Below are 21,387 nucleotides of genomic sequence, written 5' to 3'. Positions count from 1 at the left end.
GTGGGAGACGGAGAAAGAAAGAAAGGGTCTGGCTGCTTGCAGGGTGTTATTGTTCTGTATGCAGGATGGACAAGTAAGAGCATTAAGCTGAAAGGATATGTGCAGTACGCCACCAGTTGTGTCTATTAATCACAATGCATCGATTCAATGCTACCTAGCACGTGCTCCTTTCCAACTGATCACTGCTGCTCATCCTCTCCCGTAGCTCACTCAAATTAAGGGGTTGAGGGAGCAAATTCTCCTCTCACGCTACGCAAAGCCCCAGATGTTATGGGGCAATGGTGCTCATAGTCTGTTACAACCAACCCCATCATTCCTACCTTGTACCTAGAGGGATCAAGCAGACTCAGGGCAGGTAAAGTCCCAGTAAACACCTGTAACTTGTGTCTGCTTTCTGCTTCTGAGCACAGGCTGCTGAAGGTATATGCAGGCCAGAGCCAACTTCAAGCATGTGTGCCCTGAACAGGGCTGCGGGCAACTAGGAGCGCTTCACACATTAAAGAACTTATTTCTTAGATTTTTGAATTGTGCTAAAACTTTGTAAATTCTTACAATGCCTCTGAGGTTTTCATTACAGCCCCTTGCATGCTTTTGTTCTCTGATGCACATTTCATGCTGATTTTGCACAGGATAACACATTTGCCGGAGCTGGCCTCATGTTATGTCCCCACATGAACCCACCGCTGCGGTTTAAGGGCATTGCACAACCTTCAATTCATTCCAGTGGCAGAGGGAAATGTAATTATCCCCCTTTTATGGATAGAAAATTGGACCTGAGGACTTGAGGGTCGTGTCCCCAGGTTTTACAGACAGAACATACCAAGCTGGCACCTAATCACTCTTAAGACTACTGCAAGATGACGAACAGCACCATATTCATTAAACTGACTTTTTTGATCAGTATGGTCAGAGGAAGAATGCACAATGCAAAATGTTTCATCTTTCTTCACTGAGAAATAAGGTGTTGTGTAAAAAAAGGCAAATCAGCCCGTGTGACCACTTGCCTCCTTCACAAAGTAAAGCAGGTCTCATCAAGATCCCCATCTGTGACATCACCTTTATTCAACAAGAGTAAGAAGGATAGTTACAGTTATTATATATATATATATATATAGTTACATTGCTGCAGATCTAAATCATTCCCAGAAAGCAGCATGGTCTTATTAAGTTCCTCAGTTCAAAGTGGTGGCAAACAGAGCTGTGTCTTTGATGCTATTCCCACAGATCCTTGCATGAATTTCTCCCTAGAACTTGCAGTACCTTTGTCACATGCTGGGCCAGCATATCCTGGGGAGCAGTCACAGCGAAAGAAGTCCCAGCCACCAACGCACTTGCCATGGACACCACAGGAGGCCACCCCAGCGCTCTGACACATTTCATCCGTAAGGACGCACCCGGGAGCGCTGTTCAAGGACTCTGCAGGGTGCTCTAAATCATAGACCTAGGCAAGGACAACGAGAAGCATCACATCAGGTGTCCACAGTTGACACTGGTAGATCCAAGATCGGTTTTAGCAGCCCTACCTTACTGTCAACGACAACGTTGCGAATGCAGCCAACAAACCCTTTGAAGTGCTTTTGTGAGGTGTGGTAAGGCAAAGTCTTCTTAACGCCCCCCAGCTGTAGGGGCTGATGGCCACTGAAGAGCCTACCCATGTTGAGGGGAAGACAAAGAGAGAATTAGTGGAAAGAAAGAATACAATCTGGCTAAATTTTCTTTTCCTCCTCTCCCTTCCTTCTCCTTAGATCTTTTGAGCTATTATGTTTCCAGTTTGCTTTTTGTTTGTTTGTTTTGTTTGTTTGATTGTTTGTTTTTTTTTACCTCCAAGTTTCCACAGTCTCTTCAGAGGCTTCACAGGCAGACAGATCCACTGGGGACATCTTCTTAACAACGCTGTTGCTATCTCTAATGATGTTTACGCAGTGGTCAAGAACCAGCTTCACTTTCTGGAGAAAGGTATTATTTAAAACAATTGCATCTGGAGACACGCGTACATTTTAATTACACATTTTCTTTCACTTAGCAGAAGGGGGATGTTAACTAGTGATTACATTGTAGGAGACTTTATTAAAATACTAAAACAGTTCTATACACTAATCTGGAGAGTTGGCATATAACTAAGGAGCCATACAAAAGAAAAATCTGACTCTACCATGACCAGGCCAAGTCTCTGACAGGGCAGAGAGAAGACAGGATTTTCTTGGAGTGTGCTGCCAAATCAGAACCCAAAGAGACAAGCTAGCAGAGCAGACTGTCTGCCAGGTTCCCTGTTCCAGATCCTGACATGCTCACTGCTTTGTATTATGGGGGAGAGAAAGGGGCAACCTAGCAGATGGCCTCACCAGTGTTACATCAGCAAGAAGTTCCCCTTACACAAAAGCATTTCTATCTTCTTTGTGAGTCACCTGGTGGGGCAGGGTTTCCCACTCCAAGAAATTAAGGATATTTCACTTCATCAGCCCAGGAAGCATCTCGTCCCCTGGATTATCATAAATCCAAGGTCTAAGCAATAGATCATTAATAGATAATTAATAATAATAGATAATAGATCATTAAACAAAGAAAACAGCAGGGCCCACGTCAAAGTTGGGTCAGACCTCTCAAGGCCTTGTTCTGATTGACTGCCTCAAGACTAAGGGGATATCTGAGCTGACAAACTTCAGTCCCTGCCCTTGCAGTGATGGGATGACTGTTGAAAAATCTCTACAGGCACAAAAAGGGGTTCTGAAGGGATTCTAGATACAGGAATTAGTGCTTTACCAGGATTGCCCATATTTACACTTGCCTTTCCATCATTTATAATTTTTATATTGTGCCAGCGACGATCTGCGACATTAACTTTTGGGGACAGCTGCAGGAAAAGCTCGCCAGAGCCACGGCTGACAGTCAGCGATGGGACACCACCAGAAAGCTCTGCAGAAAAAAGACCGTTACTGGATAAGCACCCACCTTGTTCCTATACGCACCCAGCTGAACCCTGTGTCACCCTCAAACTTTAGTCTGAGGAGCTCTTTAGCCAGTGGAGGGAACTTAGTTTTAAAATGTCCAGCTTCTAACACGGTGACGGGACACACACCGGGCATGGTGGCAAATTTGTCTGCATTCTCCTTATCCTCCAAAAGTAACTTTCTGAACCTTTTTATTTTTTAAATGGAAAAAAAAAAGCCACCAATACTACTAACTGCAAGTAATTCATGTTTACGCAACCACACAGAACAAGTACCCGTGAAGTTACCAACCCAACGCCACGAAATCTTTCAGCTCTCCAGGCTGCCCTCGTGCTACTGGTCCCTGGTACAACAGAAGGCCGTCGGGGACTTCGGTGATAAACTCCAAGGAGATGCGGCTCTCAAAACAAGGCTTGAGAGGAGGGAACCAGGCGTAACCGTGGCCTCTGAAGCTGTGTTTTGTCTGCTGGCAGTCTGGTCCGTGGAAATTAGGAGAGCATTTGCATCTATTAAAAATAAAAAATAAGAAAAAAAATCCACCATGCAAGCAGAACTGGCTAAGGGCTCATCCTACAGCAGGACTCTCCAATCTGATCATAGGAGCCTCTGATGCCTTGGCCATGGTGACAGTTGAATAAGCACTAGCAAAACTTCCATTATAAAATGTACTCCATTTACTTGTTTGTACAAACACAATTTATCTTTAGATCTAAATCATATAAGGTAAGATTAATTGCCTAATATTAAGCAAGATATGTGTGTAAATGAAGGAGCCTTCCTAAAAGACCCCTCACAAAACCAGTGAAAATGGAGCAGAAGTAAAGGAGCCTCAGAACTGAGCAGATAATACATGGCAGAGCGCTACCAAGGATAACAGTATTCCCGGGCACCAAAATTTCTCTACCTGATTACACCTGAGCAGCACTGTCAGGCTCAGGTCTTCACTGTGAGCAGGGCTTCTGCAGCTTCAGTCTGAGTCCTACCTCCCCTGTCAAGGCTCTTCAGAGAAGAGCTCCTCAGAAGAGGCTGGCTAGTTGTTTCTGCCTCCCTATGCTGGGATGGCCGCTTTCAAGCAAACATGCCTAAGGTTTCCCTTCTGGAAGGGTACTAGGTTCATTCTGAGCTAGCACAGTCCCACTATTTTTTTCATCTTCATGCTATTTTCTCTACGAGATGTAATTTTTGGAGAAACAAAATCAAGGCAAGGAACATGGGGACATGATTAAAATGTTTAATAACATTGAGGTAGGCTGCGCAAAACAAAGACATTTTGCAGGGCGACATTAAAGGAACCATGACTGCCTGCAAAATTCCCAAGGTTTTCCTGGAGACTACGACAAACCAAAGTACCTATTTGAAAACAGAGGTTTATTTGCAGGACCTGTGTGAAGTACAACAACAGTCAGACCTGCCACAGTGAGAAGCCATGCAATGACACTCCCCAACCTTCCTGTCCTCCTCCCCACAGACCGAGCAGAAGCACTCTGCCTGCACCCCAGGCAAAGCCCCACCAACCTGTAGCCCAAATCAGTATCCACACACGTGCCACCGTTGAGACAAGGGTTCGTCTGGTATGAGGAGCAGGAGAGATGGGGACTCTCCCGAGCTGCACAGCCACACAGGGCACTGCTCAGGACTGTCACAGACACCAGCGAAACACTTCCAGCTGTGGTTATCGTTGGCACATGACTCTGCTCATACTTGCTGATGCATCCGCTGCTATGAGTGCAGTTTGCAGTCACACATTCGTCAATGCCAATCTGGGTGATATTTATATCCAAGATGTTTTCCAGCTGTGGAGAACAATTAGTTGCATTCATCTGACTTTTCCACAAAGGGGAAACTCACAGATGACAGACGTGAAAAGCCCAAGTCTTATTTATTCTCAAAACTGGTTGCTGTGCCATTTCCTTCCAACATTTACCTCACTCTGTCCAGTCAAAGGCAGTTCAGCCTGGTATCTGTTAAGGCAACAGCCTTGTTATATAAAGTCATTTATAGTGTGAGTGAGTATTTAGAAGACAAAAATATTGTCATATTCATCATAAATTGAGTGGATAAGTTTTATTCACTTATAGTTCTGATGGACTATTTTACATAGAATCTGAGCTGTACTTTTCATCTGGACTTGTGCCTTAATACTGAGAAGGGTGAACTGGCCTTGGCAATGAAGAAATACCTTTTCTGGCAACAGTGAGTTATTACTGCAGCACTGATTATAAACGTGTAAGAACAGAGTCAGCCTACATGTAAGAACAGAGTCATTTCCAACAGAGCAAGTCATTTAAATCATAGCAGAATTTTTTTTTTTTTCCTGCAAGAGGACACAAACTTTGTAAGATTTTAAATGCACATTTCTAACCTGTTTCTCCACTGGGTAATGGTTATTTTACTGCTTTGCCCTCTTAACTCAGAAAGCTGGAACTGTTGAGTGAACACAGGTTTCTGAGCTTCAGCTACAGAACATTTCTGTGTAGGAGAATATAAACTGAAATATTAAGACCCCATGTACAAAGGTAACAGCCAAACACATCCTTTATACAGGATTTTACAGCCTCTTCAATAGAAAAAACGTTTACATTCCTAAAAGTTTGCTCGTTGTGTTTGGGTGACTCAATTTGTATTTACAGGCTGGCTTCTAAAGCATTCACATTTGAAACTTTAAATATAAATGTTAAAGGACTATTTGACTTTACTGATTAAAATTATCCGTTTTTCTCACACATTATTCCTTTAGTCATTCTAAATATGCACATTCACTAGGCAGTGGATATTATCTGAGTAGCCACAGTGGGAAGATGCTGTGCTTTCATATGTAGTATACATACACTTACCCACGCTCTGGAGGCTGCAACGTTGCCATTAAGTTTTTCTGCTTTATAATAGGGTGGACCATAAACTGCAAACCAAACGTCAACGCCTTGGGTTTGACTTGGGCTATTTAACACACTGAAAATGTGAACATTTTCAAGTGGGGCAGACATGATTTCTGAAAGCAGCTTCTTCATCTGGTTGTATTTACTCTCTTTTTCAGGGGATTGGGATATGAACTCCTCTGGGGTGATACCTGTAACAGAATTTAAAAACCTGACAAACACTTATCTTGCAACTGTTGTAGCAATAGAAAAGGGGAGCAGGACAGAACAAATATTAAGGCTGCAGAAAATGCACTCAATTGTAAGTTTATGAGTGTTTTCATTTTTAGGCTCTGAAATTTTCCATGCTGGCTTCTTCTTAGCATTTGTGTAATTAAGCTTTTTGATTCTTATTCATTTCTTTTTTTTTTTTTCATTCTTTTAAATCAGAAACATGGTTAAGATTTTATTTTTTCACAAAGATTGAAACAATCTGGTGAATTTCAGGGAACCAGTTGTTCAAATAAGGATTTTTTCCGAAACATAAATTGCTGTTTTGTCGAAAAGTCGGTGTAGAAATCTTGTATCTTCTCTTCAGCATCAGACAAGCATTTCTTGCCGACTTTTCTCCAGACATGTGCCTTACATGCAGTAAGGACATGTCAGAGGACCGCGCAAATGAAGATGCATTTTCAAACCTTTATCTATCAAGCCATTAGCTCCTAAGTTTAAGAGCATTAGAATTCTAAGTAACACAGTAGTAACATTAAAGAAGTAGATTTCAGTATTACGATTCTAACATACTTCATCACCTTGCTTACCTTTTATTCGTATAGAACCAGCATTACGGAGGGCATCATCTTTGATCTCCTTCACTGTAACCTTTACAGTTGAGACAACGTCTGGCCAGACTCCATCAATGACTCTAACTCTTATGTTGTATGTTCCTGGTGGGGTTCCTTCTTTAACAGTCAGCAAACCTGAGTTATCATTAAGGATAAAGTACCTGTAATAAGAGTTAAGCCAAGGAACAAGCTATGAGAAGTTAAAGAGCTAAGAAGTAATTATTATCACTGGTAGTTCCTCTGATCCACTTTATTTTGGGAAAGCTACCAAAGACAGCAGATGTGGTCCCTCATGAAGGGACAGTGCAGAACAGATCATTTTTACATTGCCTGTTGGCTCCTGATGACTCTCCACCAGTATATTGAGTTTTCTTCCTATTTCTGTGCCATAGAAACTATGTAGAAAGACTCAGGCTACTACAGGCATAACTTTGGAAACCGTGTGAACTCCTAGTTCAAATACATTCATCAAGAGTGACAGAGCGGGCACAACCCACCTCCGAATGGCATATGTAAATCTCAACCCCGCTCATAATCCAGACACTGTGGTGGGAACACTTCCAATACACATAACATTTTAAAAACAGTGGTGACACTGAAATATCAAGTTCCAGGAGCTTGGAGGAAAGAGGATGGAAGTCAGTGGGTATTTTTTCTGTAGTGGGCCATTGATATTATGGATATGACTATAAACGGGCAACTGTGAATGGTGTCCCAGTAGATAGGACACTCTATGAGGCAATGGGAAATGGATCAGTTTGGCATTCAGCATTATTTACTGTCGTTTCACACTCAGAGAGGTTTTTGGAGAGCTACGCACAAGCATCTAACCAACAACATGCTTTTGCACACTTGTTTTCAAAACAAGACAGTTTAAGTACATTCCGTGTGTTAGCATCCAGGAAAGTTTTCCACACATTTTACCCAATATCCATTTTTCTCTCTAAATACCTTGATGTTTTTCCTTCAAATTGGTAGATTTTGCGATCCCAATCATCATTATCAGGGGCACGGACTTGTCCCAGGATGGTCATGGGTAGGATACCTAAAACAACATAGCATGTAAGTGGCATAGTCAGAACAATACCATTACGCAAACAGGTCAGCCATTCCAGTTTTACTGGTTTGCCTTAAACCTAAAACCTCTACAGAAATAGTTGTGATGATTCTTTACAGAAGATGTGCACCAGTTTGTAAATACCACATGCTGTCCTATGTGGGTAATAATGGGTGTTTGCTGTATGGCTGCAGAGATTAAACTCAACCAGAGGCTGCATGGAAGAGCAGTCAGGAAGGAAAAAGCTAGCCACCTCTGAAGAAAGATAAGAGAGATTCAGAAACAATGCCAGAATAATTCTTCCCATTATTTTAGCTGCCGTGCCCAACCAACTTACAGAGTGGTTTAGACAGGGGTTGAGGTTTGGCAGAACAACCAAAATATTGACTGGATGACAAAGGGCAAAAAAAAACAATAGCAATTTGGAGGAAGTTACAGCAAGATAAAGAGGATGTCCAAAACACAATAACCAGGCTTATTTGGAGAAGGTGGTGAGACTTTGGGGTGAGAGGGAAAGCAGCATGTATTCTGCTGTTTTTAAATGCTCTAAGAAAAACTCAAAAATAAGTGTTGTTATTTGCTTGTTTTTAACCAAAAGCTATTTCTGAAGGAAAGATCCACAGGTATCTCAATTCATATATCTACTGAGTAAAGAATCAAGGATACACAAGGAGCAAAAGCTGTGCTTTCACCTTGTGAAAGGGAACAGCACAAACCCTGACATCTGAGGGCTGCATGCAACAAGGAGAGACAACTGTATGTGTCCTGCAGCTGGGACAACATTCATCTGATATTTTGTTGCATGCGGGATGCCCTGGTGTTTGACTCCTATATCATATGAATGTAGCACACAACACACTGGTAGACTTCTGATTCTGTTACCTTAAAAACACTTGCTATTCCCTCCCAGAAATTAGCAGGACAGATGACTTTAACCTTTAAAAAAGCAACTAAAAGAGAATTCAGACTTTATAAAAAGATCTGGTACTTAGGCTAGTTTGTACTCAGGCAGAGGTTCTCAGTACTTGGCTAGAGTTTCTCAGCAAAAAGCAGCAAGGTCTGAACTTGAGAGTGAGCACAAAACAGGCAGAATGTTTCAACACAAACAGATGGTCAACAGCATCTACATAGAAATAGTTTCTAGTGTCCCACAACAGATATGCTATTTAATGTGTTACTGAACCACTGGTTATATGGCAAAGAAAAATAGGAGGAAGAAATTACCTGAGCCTAAATGATGTAAGCAACCTAAAAGCTTTTCACCTGTGTGGTTTAATTTGCTGTTGGGCACTGGATCACAAGAGAACTGCTAGCTAATTTCCAAAGCAAGGAGGGAAACGTGGCATCTCTCACTGCTGCAGCCAGCGTTCACAGAAAATCCCTCCAGAACAGCGTTTGTCAGCTGAAGGCTGATATGAATGTCTCAAACAATTTACACAAGTTCAAGTTAAGAGTATTCATTGATACCAAATTGACCATTCAATTCAGTCTGTGCAGGGAACAAGGTTCTCTGAGTAATTCAGGTTCAGCACAGCAACATTCTGAATTCTGTTCTTTTCTCTTCTTTTCCCCTGGAATGTTAACTTTGCTGGAAAACCGCATTTGAAAACAAGGGACCATTACTCAAGTTTGGCAGAAACATGCATAGAATAGCAGGCAGCTATCCTCTTAATTCAAGGCTGCCTCAGCTTCTTCCACAAACCAAGTAGCCCAGAGTCCTTTGCCTTGCACACCTACTGTTCTTTGTGCGGGCTCCAGCAAACTTCAGTAGCACTTCTACTGAGATCTTATGTGGAAGAGGCCAGAGCCCTCTTGTGAATCTCACAGCTGTTCCTTTGGCCTTACCGTAACACCTGGAAGCAAGCATCAGAGAGCGCCTTACCATCGTAGCTGTAGATGAGGCACTCCATGTAACCAGCAGAATGCGGGTGGTCGTTCTGGTCCCCAATATTCACAGTTAATGTGTTGGTGGAGCTCATCGGTGGAATCCCGCTGTCTGTGATCAGGATGGGCAGGTAGAAGACCTTGCGCATTTCCCTGTCAAAGGTACGCAATGCAGTGAGCTGGGCACTTCCATTATGGAAATCCTGCAAGTGGAAGTTATCCAGACTATCAAAATTGCTGAGTAAATGGAAGGAGAAGGGTGCTCCGTTAGCAGCAGTGTCTCGGTCCTTAGCATACAGCAAAGCAGACGTCTCATTCATTTGGACTACCTGAGGAGAAGCCGTGTTTTCCCAGACCACTGGGTTATAATGAGCCTCAAACTCTGGCCCGTTGTCATTTACATCCCGCAGAGTCACTAGAACAGTGGCACTGCCTGCCAGAGGGGGCTGCCCCATATCTGTGGCAATAATGATGAGCTGGTACTGCGTCACTGCCTCATAATCCAGCAGTCCTGCAACCACCACCCAGCCATCACTAGCCACAGAGAACTGGCCACCTGGGTCAGACTTGTTCAGCAGGTGGAAAGAAAACCTTCCGTTCAGGCCAGAATCCAAGTCAACAGCAGACACCTGAACAACTTTGGTGCCTACAGGCACGTCTTCCCCCAGAGCAGCCACTTCATAGAACTGGGGGTAGAAGACCGGAGCATGGTCGTTGGCATCCTCCACGTAGATCACACAGTGAGCGATGCTGAAGAAATCCATGTCCTCTGCTTTCAGAGTCAAATTGAACACCCTCTCGTGAGGCTTCTCAAAGTCAATCCGCTTTCGCAGCCGGATGACCCCGCAGTTGTTGACTTTATCTGTCTCCATGGAGAACTTGCGGTCGTTGTCACCGTCGAGGATGCTGAATGTCACCACGGCATTTTCCCCCTCATCCCTGTCCACGGCAGACACCACTGCGACCTCGGTGTTAATGCTCGCGTTCTCGGAGACAAATGCCGTGTAGATTCTTTGCAGGAAGACCGGAGCATGGTCGTTCACATCAGTCACCAAAATAGTGGCGGTGCCTGTCCCAGTGAGCCCTCCTCCATCTTTGGCCTCCACCACCAGTAGGTACCTGTCTTCCTTCTCCCGGTCCAGGGAGCCAAGCATGGTATAGATGGTGCCGCTAACGGAGTTAATTGAGAACAAGTTCAGGTTAATTTCATTTTGGACGTTCTGAACGATTCTGTAGGTTAGTACAGCATTCGTGCCAGCTTTTGGGTCGTCAAAGTCCACTGCGGTCATGTCCATAACAGCCGTGTCTGCCGGGGAATCCTCAGGGATGTGACCCATGAAACAACCATCCGAGACACAGAGGAAAAGGGGCGCGTTGTCGTTCATGTCCCTCACTTCTATGATAACATCTGCGAAGCCAGTCAGTCCCTCTCCGCTCTCATCTGTTGCTAGAACGAGGAAGTGCCATGTTGATCGCTTCTCGCGGTCCAACCTTCTGCTTGTGCTGATCTCGCCCGTGTTCTCGTTGATGCTGAATTCGCTACCGGCCCCCTGTCCGTGCAGGGAATAGCTAATGGCATTTTGATCAGCCGCTTGGTCGGGGTCTGTTGCAGAAACCTAGAAGAAACCACATCAGGGAAGTGTTTATGCAACGGAAACCAGGAAAATGCTGTTCTTTTACTGATGTCAGCTGGTATTGTGCAGGCTACAAAAATAGCATGAAATTTAACAACAAACATCTCTTGGTTTCAGTCACTCAGGTCAAGTACTCTCAATAAACATCAATGCACAGCCTAGAGAAACAAAAAGATCATGTTTAGACAGGCTAATATATTCTTCTTCCCATTATATTTTGGGAAGAGGAAATAACTTCAGAAAGAAGCAAGTGGGAATAATAACAACAGATCTGCTGAGCATATGTTTCTTATGAAACTCTTCAGAGCTGTAATACAAAGACAAAGAGGGACTTTCTCTCAGAGTGAACAGGAGGCTGTGGGAACAGGGTGGCCATATATCCAAGCTGATTATCAGCACGGGACAGAGGACTCTCAGCTCCACAATCAAAGAGCATCTCTGATTATTTTTATTTGGTAGTATAAGTGTAGCCAAAGAGTCTGTGAACTTAAACACATGAAGTACAGATGCTAACCACACTATTCATATACAATTCCTCAAATACACTTTCCCTTGCTTTGTAGAGGAAAGCTAACTTACTGTTCAACATTTCTGCTGGTCAAGGGAGTCCATCACACAAATTCAGCCAGACTCTATTCTCTTCTTTACAGAAAGTTGCTAGCAAATCCTAATACCAGGGCTTACCCACTCTGATGATACTGTCTCCTTGGATTTGTGTGCATGGACGGGACTGAGCCATTCTGTGTGCGTGGGTGGCTCAATCCTGGGAAAAAAAATTAAAAAATCAGGTTTTTCTCTGCTGCATGAAAAGCACTTTACCTTTAGAACAAACGCAGGCAGATCTGTGAGTTCCTCCAGGACACTGCCATAATACTCATTCTGAGTGAAGACTGGTGCTTCATCGTTCTTATTCACAACATTGATGATGATAAGAGTGTGATTTTCCCACTTTCCATCAGATGCTACAAGCCGGAGCTCATAACGTTGTTCTTGTTCATAATCCAGTGACTGAACAATGAAGACAGTTCCAGCCTCAGGTTCCACATCAAAAACTCCTTCCGCATTTCCTGATGTGATCTGGTACCTGAGTTTGGCGTTTGCACCTACAAGAGAAAGCAAATGACCACAACCTGCACGCTCCCTGAATGCTCAATTCACTTGTACATGGTGGACATGTATCCAAGAGCAACCTTATTCACCAGGAACAGAGCAGGCTGTTACGACGTGTAGGAGATAAAACAGACACATATACAAACAGAATGAGCCATATATGTAATTTGACGGGTTTGTTTATGGTAGATTGGGCATAGGGTCTGCATTTGTGTCCACAAATATAATTTGTAGTCACAGACAAATCCCTTTTTATTGGTAATGAGGGAATCGTGTGCCTTTAATTTATATATTGTGCATTCACTTGCTAACAATAAAAAAGTAACATACTATTAAAATATTAAAAGCTATTTTTACTTTGTGTTTCCTAAACCTCCTTCCTCAAATGCCAACATTCCTTAACTTTTTATTAAATTTTTTACCACTGGATGGTGCTAAAACATAACAGCATTGCTCTACTTCAAGAGAATCCGTCTGAGAAGAATATTCTCCCTGTACAATAGTAGTTGTTTGCTGAAAAATGTTTAGGAATAAAAAAGAAAATCATTTGGTGCTTCAGGTTTACTTCTCTGTTCACTTCTACAAACGTTTGAAGTGCTCAGTTGTCTCCTGAACGCAGAAATTTGTTTGCCCAAGAGGGAGGTAACCGTACATACAACACACAGGGATAATAAGAGGACTTACAAAGAAAGGGCAATGGAGGGCAGGTCAGCTCACCTTCATCTTGATCATTTGCTGTTGCCGTCACAACAGGACTTCCAACGTCCCTGTCCTCATCTATGCTGATCTCATACACCGACTGAGGAAATGCCGGGGTGTTGTCATTCACATCACTGACAAAAATCCTTACGTAGGCTGTGTCTAAGGAGATGCAAGACAAACATGTAGACTAAAAATGGCAAGGGTGGAACACCTTATCATATTCCAGACAGCTGACGCATCCCCAAGTCTAGAAAAGTTAAGGAATTCAGTCTCTGATATCTTTTACCAAATACATAATTTGTTACTAGTTTTACCTGTATTGGGCTGCCCATGGACACCAGGCCTAGCAGATTCTGAAGAGTCCTGAGACTGAACTTCAATCAAGTAGGAGGCTCTTTTCTCTCTGTCAAAAGACGCACGTGTGGAAATAATTCCTGTTTTGCGCTCAATGGTGAAGAACCTGTAGTCCTCACTAGCATCTTTCAATATAAAGTAGTGAACCTAAAAGGTAAATAGGTAAGGGAGGTTGCATTTTCCTCTTTCATTTGTATGGCCGAGTGCTGCGACCTCTCCCTTCCCCAGTAGCCTCCTGGGCCTCTCCACAAGGTGGCAACACTCTTAGGAAGGAAGTTTGTCTGGACAGAATTTTTGGAGTTGTTTGCCCATTTCAAAACAAAAACAAACAGAATTCTCAAACAAAAGAACAGCCAGACCAGTCATATCAAATCCCATCAAACCAGTATCTCATCTCCAACTGTGGTCAGTAGGAGACAGCTCAAAAAGATCATGAAGACAGAGAAAGTGGGGAATGACCTGGGGGTCCCTGTTGCCTCCCCATCTTCTAGCAACCCACTGTGCTTCTGATAGCAAAGAAGTGGGGCTAACTGATAGAACAGTTTGGGTCCTGTTCAACAGGTTATTCTGCCTCATCACCCCACCACCACAAAAAAAAACCCTCAAACATGAACAAATCAAGACCTTCACTGATGAAAGCTGTCCATTTTTTCCCCTTTAGCAAAGGTTTGGCTTCTTCCTCTGATAAAAAAACCAAAACATTTCCACCCAGGCACAGTTCCACCACATAGGTTACTCCATAGGAGCTGCAAAATTAGTTACAAACCAGCAGATCTCTACCATCCAGAATTCTCTCTCAGAAGATTTTATAGGATTTTTGGAAAAGGCTTAGGAAAATGCACTGAAAATGCATGATTCCTTCATAACACTGCTTTTTTCTAGGGCCAGGTCACTGTAACAATGATGGCCAAATGTGACAATGACGTTCCCTGTCATCTGCTGACTGTGCACTCTCACTGATTACTATACTAAAACTTGCCTACTGGGAGGAAAAGAATTGGATGTGAGGTCAAACCTCTCCGTGTAGACCAGAATCCAAGTCTGTAGCTAAAACCTGAACCACAGATGTGCCAACATCAGCTCCTTCTGGCACGGACACCTCGTAGCTGGAAGACATGAAGAATGGCACGTTATCGTTGACATCTGCAAAAGAAGATGATTGGGACCACGGTGAGGAAATGTTTGAAGGCTTTTAGAACAACAGCTTTGTTTATTCTGTTTTTTCCCACAGCCGTAATTTTGCTTAGAAAAAGAACTCACATTGTTCATAGTAAGAAGCAATCCTGCTTTTGCTCTTCCCATTTTCATGGCAGCTGTCAGAAGGCATTTTACAGACATTGAGCGATTTCTGAGAGAGACTGGCCTAATCTCAGATAAGATACTAGCTAACAATTTGACCAGCAGTCTTACTATAATAAATCCATGAATGCCAGGACCAGGAGGCCTTTTGTTCCCAGTCTGTAAAGAGCTGGTTATCTACTGAAACCTAGAGCAGAACCATTCAGAGTAGTTAATTTCAGCATTTTATTATGTGTTGATTGACATACAAAGAAAATTCAAATTGCAGAGTCTAGTGTTGACAAAGAATGTGTGTCAGACAGTCTTTCTTGGTCTTTGCGGGGCAGGACAGCCAGAGCTGTGTTAAGCTGTAGGATCTAATGTTTATTTAGGAGGCAGCTGCACATTAGCCTCCCCTCACCTAAGCACTGGCTGATGTTCACAGGACCAATGCTGATCTTCTCACTCTTGTCATCCTGCTCTAAGCAGTGGGATGCTCCCTCCCATCAGCTGCATCGTGTGCTGACAGTGCTTGTTTTGTGGCTCTGGCAGAAAACTGACTTTCTGGAGAGAATGGGGCTAGGTGAGCTAACAAACTGCAGCAGCTAATCACTGGATCCAGTGCAGGAAGAGTGGCAAGGAGCCTGGAGAAAAGAAAGGGCTGCCCTGGTAGTAGTCATCTGCAGCCAGATCAGATTGGACGCAATGCAAAGCTGCATTGTCTTTTTATCAGTGCTGGTCTTGCTTTTCTTCCTTGCCTGACCCTTGGAGAGAGCTAAACTGGAGAAGATATGTTCAGTAATTTGACGGGCCAGCTTTTGATGCATTTTCTCCCTAGAAATGTTGTGTAGGAAGAGGTGAGCACAAGAGACAGGCAGGGGATCTATGACAGCACTGACTTGGTCAACCCACGATAAACCCAACTGGTGTTACTCTTTGTAAGAGAATTACACCCAGAAATGTTACATATTCCCCTAAACCTTTTTGCACTTTTCCCTAACAGCCACATTTTAAGAAGCATTCTTGCTTGTGAGTAGAACAAAGTTTCTAATAAATTCTGCTACCAATAACTGCGCTGTCTGAAAAATATTCTGGGACAGGGTCCACAATCTACAACGAGGCTCAGGCCCTGTCTTTAAGCACCCCTGCCTCACAGAAGGGTTTTTGCATTAGTGGACTGTGGAAGACAGGACAACACTGTGGTAAAGTGAAGCAAAAGCGTTAGATTCCTATTCAAATTACCACTTAGGTCTTTCATTTCAATGGTGGTGACAGAGACAAATGTTTTTGCCAAAGACTTCACTTATTCTTATTTTGATCCTAAATGACTACAACGTATCAAAGAAATTCCACTAATGCTTCAAAAGGCAGAGATTATATTTGGACTTTTATTTATATGGTTCTACAGGAGTAGAGCCTTACAAAGAGATTTCACTGGAAGGTGGGTTAGGTCAAATCTTAGAAAATTCTACCTGTTGTAAGAACATCTTCATTCCTACGGTTTTTACCTCAATGTTAAATAGAAAATTCTGAACATAACAAAAAAACCCTAAACATATCAACCACAAAAACAAGCTATCTGTACTGTTTCTCTTTCTATAGCACAGAAAATTTCCAGCGATACACATCTCCTTTCCATAGCTTGGGGACATTTACTAGATTTCTCCTCCTATCAAAATGAAATCTTCGTTTTTATGTTTATAAAAGCAGGTACTAGGATTGTGTAAACATTCACACAGCGCATTTTTACAATATCACATTTCCACATTTCCTAGTTATACTTAGAAACTCTCTCAAACAGACTTTTTAATGACCATACAACTTCCTTTTGCAGCACAGAAATGCACAAAGAGTTTATAGGTGTTTTGTAATTTCATGGACGTTACCTTAATTCATGGTGTTACGGTAAAAATAACAACAGTACTGCTCTGAATGAGCTGTTCTAACAACAGCAGGGCTTACCTGTTACATTAACGCAAACAGTGGTGAAGGAAGCTAGAGGCATCATCGCTGCGTTTTGTGCCCAGACTCGCAGGGTGAAGAACTTGGTTGTCTCGAAGTCAAGTGGTTCAGCGACCAGAATAGAAGCAGATCCATCGGCTCTGTTTGGCTTCAGGTAGAAACGAACTGGCATGTTTGTCCCTGGAACTTGACCCTCCTCCAGGTTATACGTAACCCTGGGATCACCAAGAGGGGATGTGGCTTTGATGGTCTGAAGGAGAAAAGAGCCACCACATATGGTGATGAAGCGCAGGGTTGCAAGTGTGCAGTGTTCAGTTTGATGGGAAGAACAGTGCATGCATGGCTATGATAACAGACAAGAGACAAACAGTTTACTTCCATTCTGAAGAGCTGAGTTTCCTTGTACAACATTTAGGCTTGCTGCAGCTCTTTAACTGACAGCAAATTTACCTGCCTGTAACATTTGGCCTGGAGAAGAGAAGGCCCCGGGCAGACCTTACAGTGGCCTTCCAGTGCCTAAAGGGGGCTACAGGAAAGCTGGGGAGGGACTCTTTGGCAGGGGGTGTAGGGATAGCGCAAGGGGGAATGGCTTTAAACTAAAAGAGGGGAGATTTAGATTAGATATTAGAAAAAAATTCTCCACTCGGAGGATGGTGAGGCCGTGGCACAGGCTGCCCAGAGAAGCTGTGGATGCCCCATCCCTGGAGGTGCTCAAGGCCAGGCTGGATGGGGCTTTGGGCAACCTGGTCTGGGGGGAGGTGTCCCTGCCCATGGCAGGGGGCTGGAACTGGGTGGGCTTTAAGGTCCCTTCCAACCCAAACCATTCTGTGGGTCTGTGGTTCCAATGCAGACACAGAGAATGCACAACAGAGGAAGAAGATGAAACGAACTTAGGAGGGAGGGAATTAGTCATACTTTTAACGTACCACTATCCTGGTGTCACGGATGGTGTTTTCGGGGATTGTTACCCAGTATCTGCTCCGCTCCCACCGGGGCAGCTGGCTGAGCACGCTGGTGATGGTTACGGTCAGCTCCACAGTGCTGCTTCTGTTGCCTCCATCTGTTGCTACAACATAGCAACTAATGCGAGTGGCCTACGAAACAAAGAAAATCGAGGATATTTGCAAAGCATTTTGTACAAATCAAGAGACTGCAATGAACCCTCTGCGACGGGTGTGAGGGGTTGGGGCTGCTCAGTTCCAGCAGGCAGGGACATTACCTGGGAGATCAGGCGGTTCACATACATCCAGCCCGTGCTGGGGTTGATCTGGAAGTACTCCACTTGATGCTCCAACATTGAATAAGTGACGGCCGCGTTCACACCTTGGTCACTGTCATGAGCTGCAATACGGAGGAAACTCGTCCCCACTGGAGTGTCTTCGCTGAGGAAATCTTTGAGAAGACAAAGGTATTGTCAGCAGGTCTGGTTGTGATTTACTGAGCTGTGTAACAGAAACACTCCTGCACATAACAATCAATAAACGTGAGAGAGATCTTCACAGGTCAATGCCGAATGTACGGCACAGTCCTGCCCTTTAGATAACTCTCATCTCAGGTTTTAGTGGTAATCTGGAAGAGACCGAGGACGTGGGCCTCCCTGTGCCACTTCCTCGCTCAAACTAGCATTTCAGAGCAGTTCATTTCACAGCAAAGCCAGGTTTTCCCAGTGCTTTCTCAATCAGGGTAACACACAAAACCTCATAATTCCCATCACAGGAGATTAAACGTTTCTGTAGCAAGGCAGGTTACGAAGTATTGTCACTAACAGAGCGTCTACATTCTTCTTTCTTTCTTTCAGGTTCCCCTTCCATGCCAGGTTGTTAAGCAAGCTGTTGGTGAAACAGATTTGTTTTTCCCCAGCTAAGGTCTTTGCTTAAAGCCTTGCTGGGCTGGCTGTGCCTGGGGGTACACCCCTAGCTCCCCTGCAAAACCAGCAGTGCTGCCCAGCCACTTTCTCACCCTCTTGAAGACCACAGTTTTGCCCAGAGAGATTATGCTCATCAGGAGATGGCTAAGTAATTGCTGGCATTTAATTTATCTTTTGGTGCAGGCCATCCATGACCACGTCAGCTCCACGTCCCCGCTAGCCTCTAACAGTGCAGAGCTGGGGACTGTCACCCTGACAGCTTCTGGGTGCTGCTGTCCCTCTGCGACCACGTCTGGCATCACAAGGGGTTCTGTATGATCAGGATCAATGCTGAAGGTGAGCGACAGCATCCCCACGGGGAGGCAGGAGGTGATCACGGAGCATAAAGCCTTGGGTCCTGAGGTCTCACTCTGTGGTCCTAGGCAGACCAACCCTTCACTGAACCTGCTGTTAGAGCCAGCAAAAAAGCTACACAGTTGAAGCATTCAGTGCCCAGAGGAGTAACTCATTTTGTCTTCTTGATTCCTAGCAAGGACGCCAACAAAATCATGAGAAATAGTGAGCAGTTCTACTCCAGCATTTTTGAGGTGGGAAAATCAGCATTTCACACTATTTATAAAGTGCTCTGCTCATGTCTTCTGTTTTTTCTCCCTTAATATCTACAATCTGTGGCAACGGGGCAGTAAAACTGCAAACCACCACAACTCCGTGAACACAAAGTTGAGCTTTAATTAGCTTCTCTTATTCCCATGACATTTAATTGGCCTAGGATTCATGTCCCAGGCATGTCAGTACAGCCAAAGCTACTCTCAGAAGAGATTTACTGGCATTAAAATAGATTAATGAAAATGGAATTTATTGCTAAGAAACACTGTAAAATATCCTTTCGTTGTGTTTAAATTTATACTTTTATAGTCAAATCCTGTTAAATCACATTGTGAAAAAAAAAACAACAAAACATTCACAATTACTTGGAAGGGTCATTCTCTTTTATTTCATGTACTTCTACTTGCTGCTGGCATAACTAGCAATTACTATGCCATCCGTGCATAGAGATAAGCAGTTGTTTAATGCCTGCTTTCCATGCAGATTATAAAATATATGGCTTAAATGTGGGATTTGACCAACATCCTAGTGCACAGGAATCAAGAACCAGCGGTTTCCACGAAGAACAGGAACCTATGACTAATGGCGTTTGATCTCGTTAGAGAGGAAGCTATTTTTAATTCTGTGATGTACAAACATTGATTACTTACGTATACATGCTGGAAAAGTGCCACACATAAAGTGACCTCATTATCTGCATTTTCCCTGTCCCAAAGGGCTGCCTATGCTATAGGACCTTTGCAGGTTTCCTGCGTTCATGAAAAAATCCCACAAAAATCCACCTATTCCTTGGAAATCCCAAAGTCATCGTAACTACCAAATGCAACCTTTCAGCTTCACTTCTTTTGAAAACAATCACAGGCGGCTTCACCTGAAGAACATACTTGAAGATACAGTAGAAAGGTTCATCTTTGCACAAACACTACTTTTGTCTCAGAAACTTCTCTGCTCTGTTCCTCCCCAGCAAAGACCTCTCCCACCTGAATTCTCCGTGCTGCTACAGCCAGGTTTACAGAAATCACTGGTGGAAATGCAGAAATTGCTATTCCCAGTTGGCACATTTTAACCAATTTGGTGCTTGATGTTAGTCACTATAAGATACTCTAAAAGGTGTAAAACAAATTTATTTTTGTCTTTGTGTGTACCTCTAATGCACAGGCATATATTTATTCCCTAGTAGGTCACTTCTCCAAGCTGAAGTCCCACTGTACAAGCATCCAACCTCTTTTTGAATCCTTAAATGCTGGCCTGTGATGCTAGAGACAACACACTTATGAGTCCTCTTCATTTTAATAAGACATTGGGCACTGCTTTGCCCTATGTGACATTTCCACTGAACAGTCAAAGCCTCCAAAATGGACTTGCTGTCACACACGTCATCAGCCATTTTTTGCCATTTTTGGCGAGGCAATTATGCAAGAAAAGCCTGTCACAGTTCATCAGCTAGGAAGTACACTTGTCATTTGTGGATCACATGAAATGTACCGAAGTGCAGGACTCTACTGGAGAAGCAGCAGCTGAAGGCAAATCAAAGACTGTTGAAAAGCACATTGTATGGGGATGAAAAAGGGAATGGCACCATGGCAAATGGGAAAAACTAGCTCAGGAGCACAGGGTGTAATCAGGGCTCACAGCCAACTGCAGGCTATAAGCCAAGGATTTCAGGCTGTTTGACAAGAGATAAACACAACTCCAACCTATTTGAGCTGGGGCACTGTATCAAAGAGACATAGATGATGACTGCTCTTCTCACCAGGGTCGTTGAATTCCCAGCTTTTGTCATGTTTTGTTTCGGGAGATGCTGAATAAAAATTCAGAGTGCAGAAAAATGGGGCAGGGAAAAGCCACAAAAGAAAGGGATCAGATCTGCCTGGTTCGTAGGACTGTAAACTGCCAGTGTTTCTAAGAGTATTGCAATAAATAAGACACTGATGACATTGATTAATTCTGCATTCTTCCACTGACAATGAGATAAGCAGTAACTGGCTTAGCCAGCAGCAAAGATTGGTCACCTAAAAACTGACCATCATTATTAGGAACTACTAAAAAGGTTCCCGTTGTGGTAGTGGGAAAAACATCACTCACACTGATAGCGACTGTTCTCAAACTTGGGATCGTTGTCATTGACGTCAGCGATAAAGATGGTGATCTGACAGACGTCGATCAGCGGCTCCTGCGCTTGGTCGGTGGCGGTAACAGACAGCGTGTGCTCTCTCTGCTTCTCGCGGTCAAAGCTCTGCGTGGTGGTGATGACCCCTGGGGACACAGACACCTCGGGACTGAGC

The 21,387-nt window shown here is 43.6% G+C and overlaps 1 protein-coding gene across 1 annotated transcript in view; it reads right to left on the bottom strand.

The window, feature by feature from the left end:
- Window positions 1-21,387, bottom strand: part of LOC121064679 (neural-cadherin-like) — a 43,352-nt gene that overhangs the window by 7,599 nt on the left and 14,366 nt on the right. Inside the window, exons 10-27 of the mRNA XM_040546553.1 lie at window positions 21,188-21,358; window positions 17,849-18,021; window positions 17,556-17,723; window positions 16,630-16,879; window positions 14,405-14,532; window positions 13,350-13,536; window positions 13,051-13,194; window positions 12,043-12,326; window positions 9,588-11,205; window positions 7,600-7,693; window positions 6,625-6,809; window positions 5,783-6,015; window positions 4,464-4,741; window positions 3,240-3,454; window positions 2,786-2,913; window positions 1,822-1,946; window positions 1,524-1,647; window positions 1,261-1,441 (exon numbers count right to left, since the gene is read on the bottom strand). Of these exons, the coding sequence (XP_040402487.1) occupies window positions 1,261-1,441; window positions 1,524-1,647; window positions 1,822-1,946; window positions 2,786-2,913; window positions 3,240-3,454; window positions 4,464-4,741; window positions 5,783-6,015; window positions 6,625-6,809; window positions 7,600-7,693; window positions 9,588-11,205; window positions 12,043-12,326; window positions 13,051-13,194; window positions 13,350-13,536; window positions 14,405-14,532; window positions 16,630-16,879; window positions 17,556-17,723; window positions 17,849-18,021; window positions 21,188-21,358 (4,686 nt within the window). The remainder of the gene's footprint in view (window positions 1-1,260; window positions 1,442-1,523; window positions 1,648-1,821; window positions 1,947-2,785; window positions 2,914-3,239; window positions 3,455-4,463; window positions 4,742-5,782; window positions 6,016-6,624; window positions 6,810-7,599; window positions 7,694-9,587; window positions 11,206-12,042; window positions 12,327-13,050; window positions 13,195-13,349; window positions 13,537-14,404; window positions 14,533-16,629; window positions 16,880-17,555; window positions 17,724-17,848; window positions 18,022-21,187; window positions 21,359-21,387) is intronic.

This window comes from Cygnus olor, chromosome 2 (assembly GCF_009769625.2).
Source record: "Cygnus olor isolate bCygOlo1 chromosome 2, bCygOlo1.pri.v2, whole genome shotgun sequence".
In the NCBI taxonomy this organism is placed as follows: Eukaryota; Metazoa; Chordata; class Aves; order Anseriformes; family Anatidae; genus Cygnus; species Cygnus olor.
Note: the sequence above shows the minus strand (reverse complement) of the source record. Positions and strands in the feature narration are given on the sequence as shown.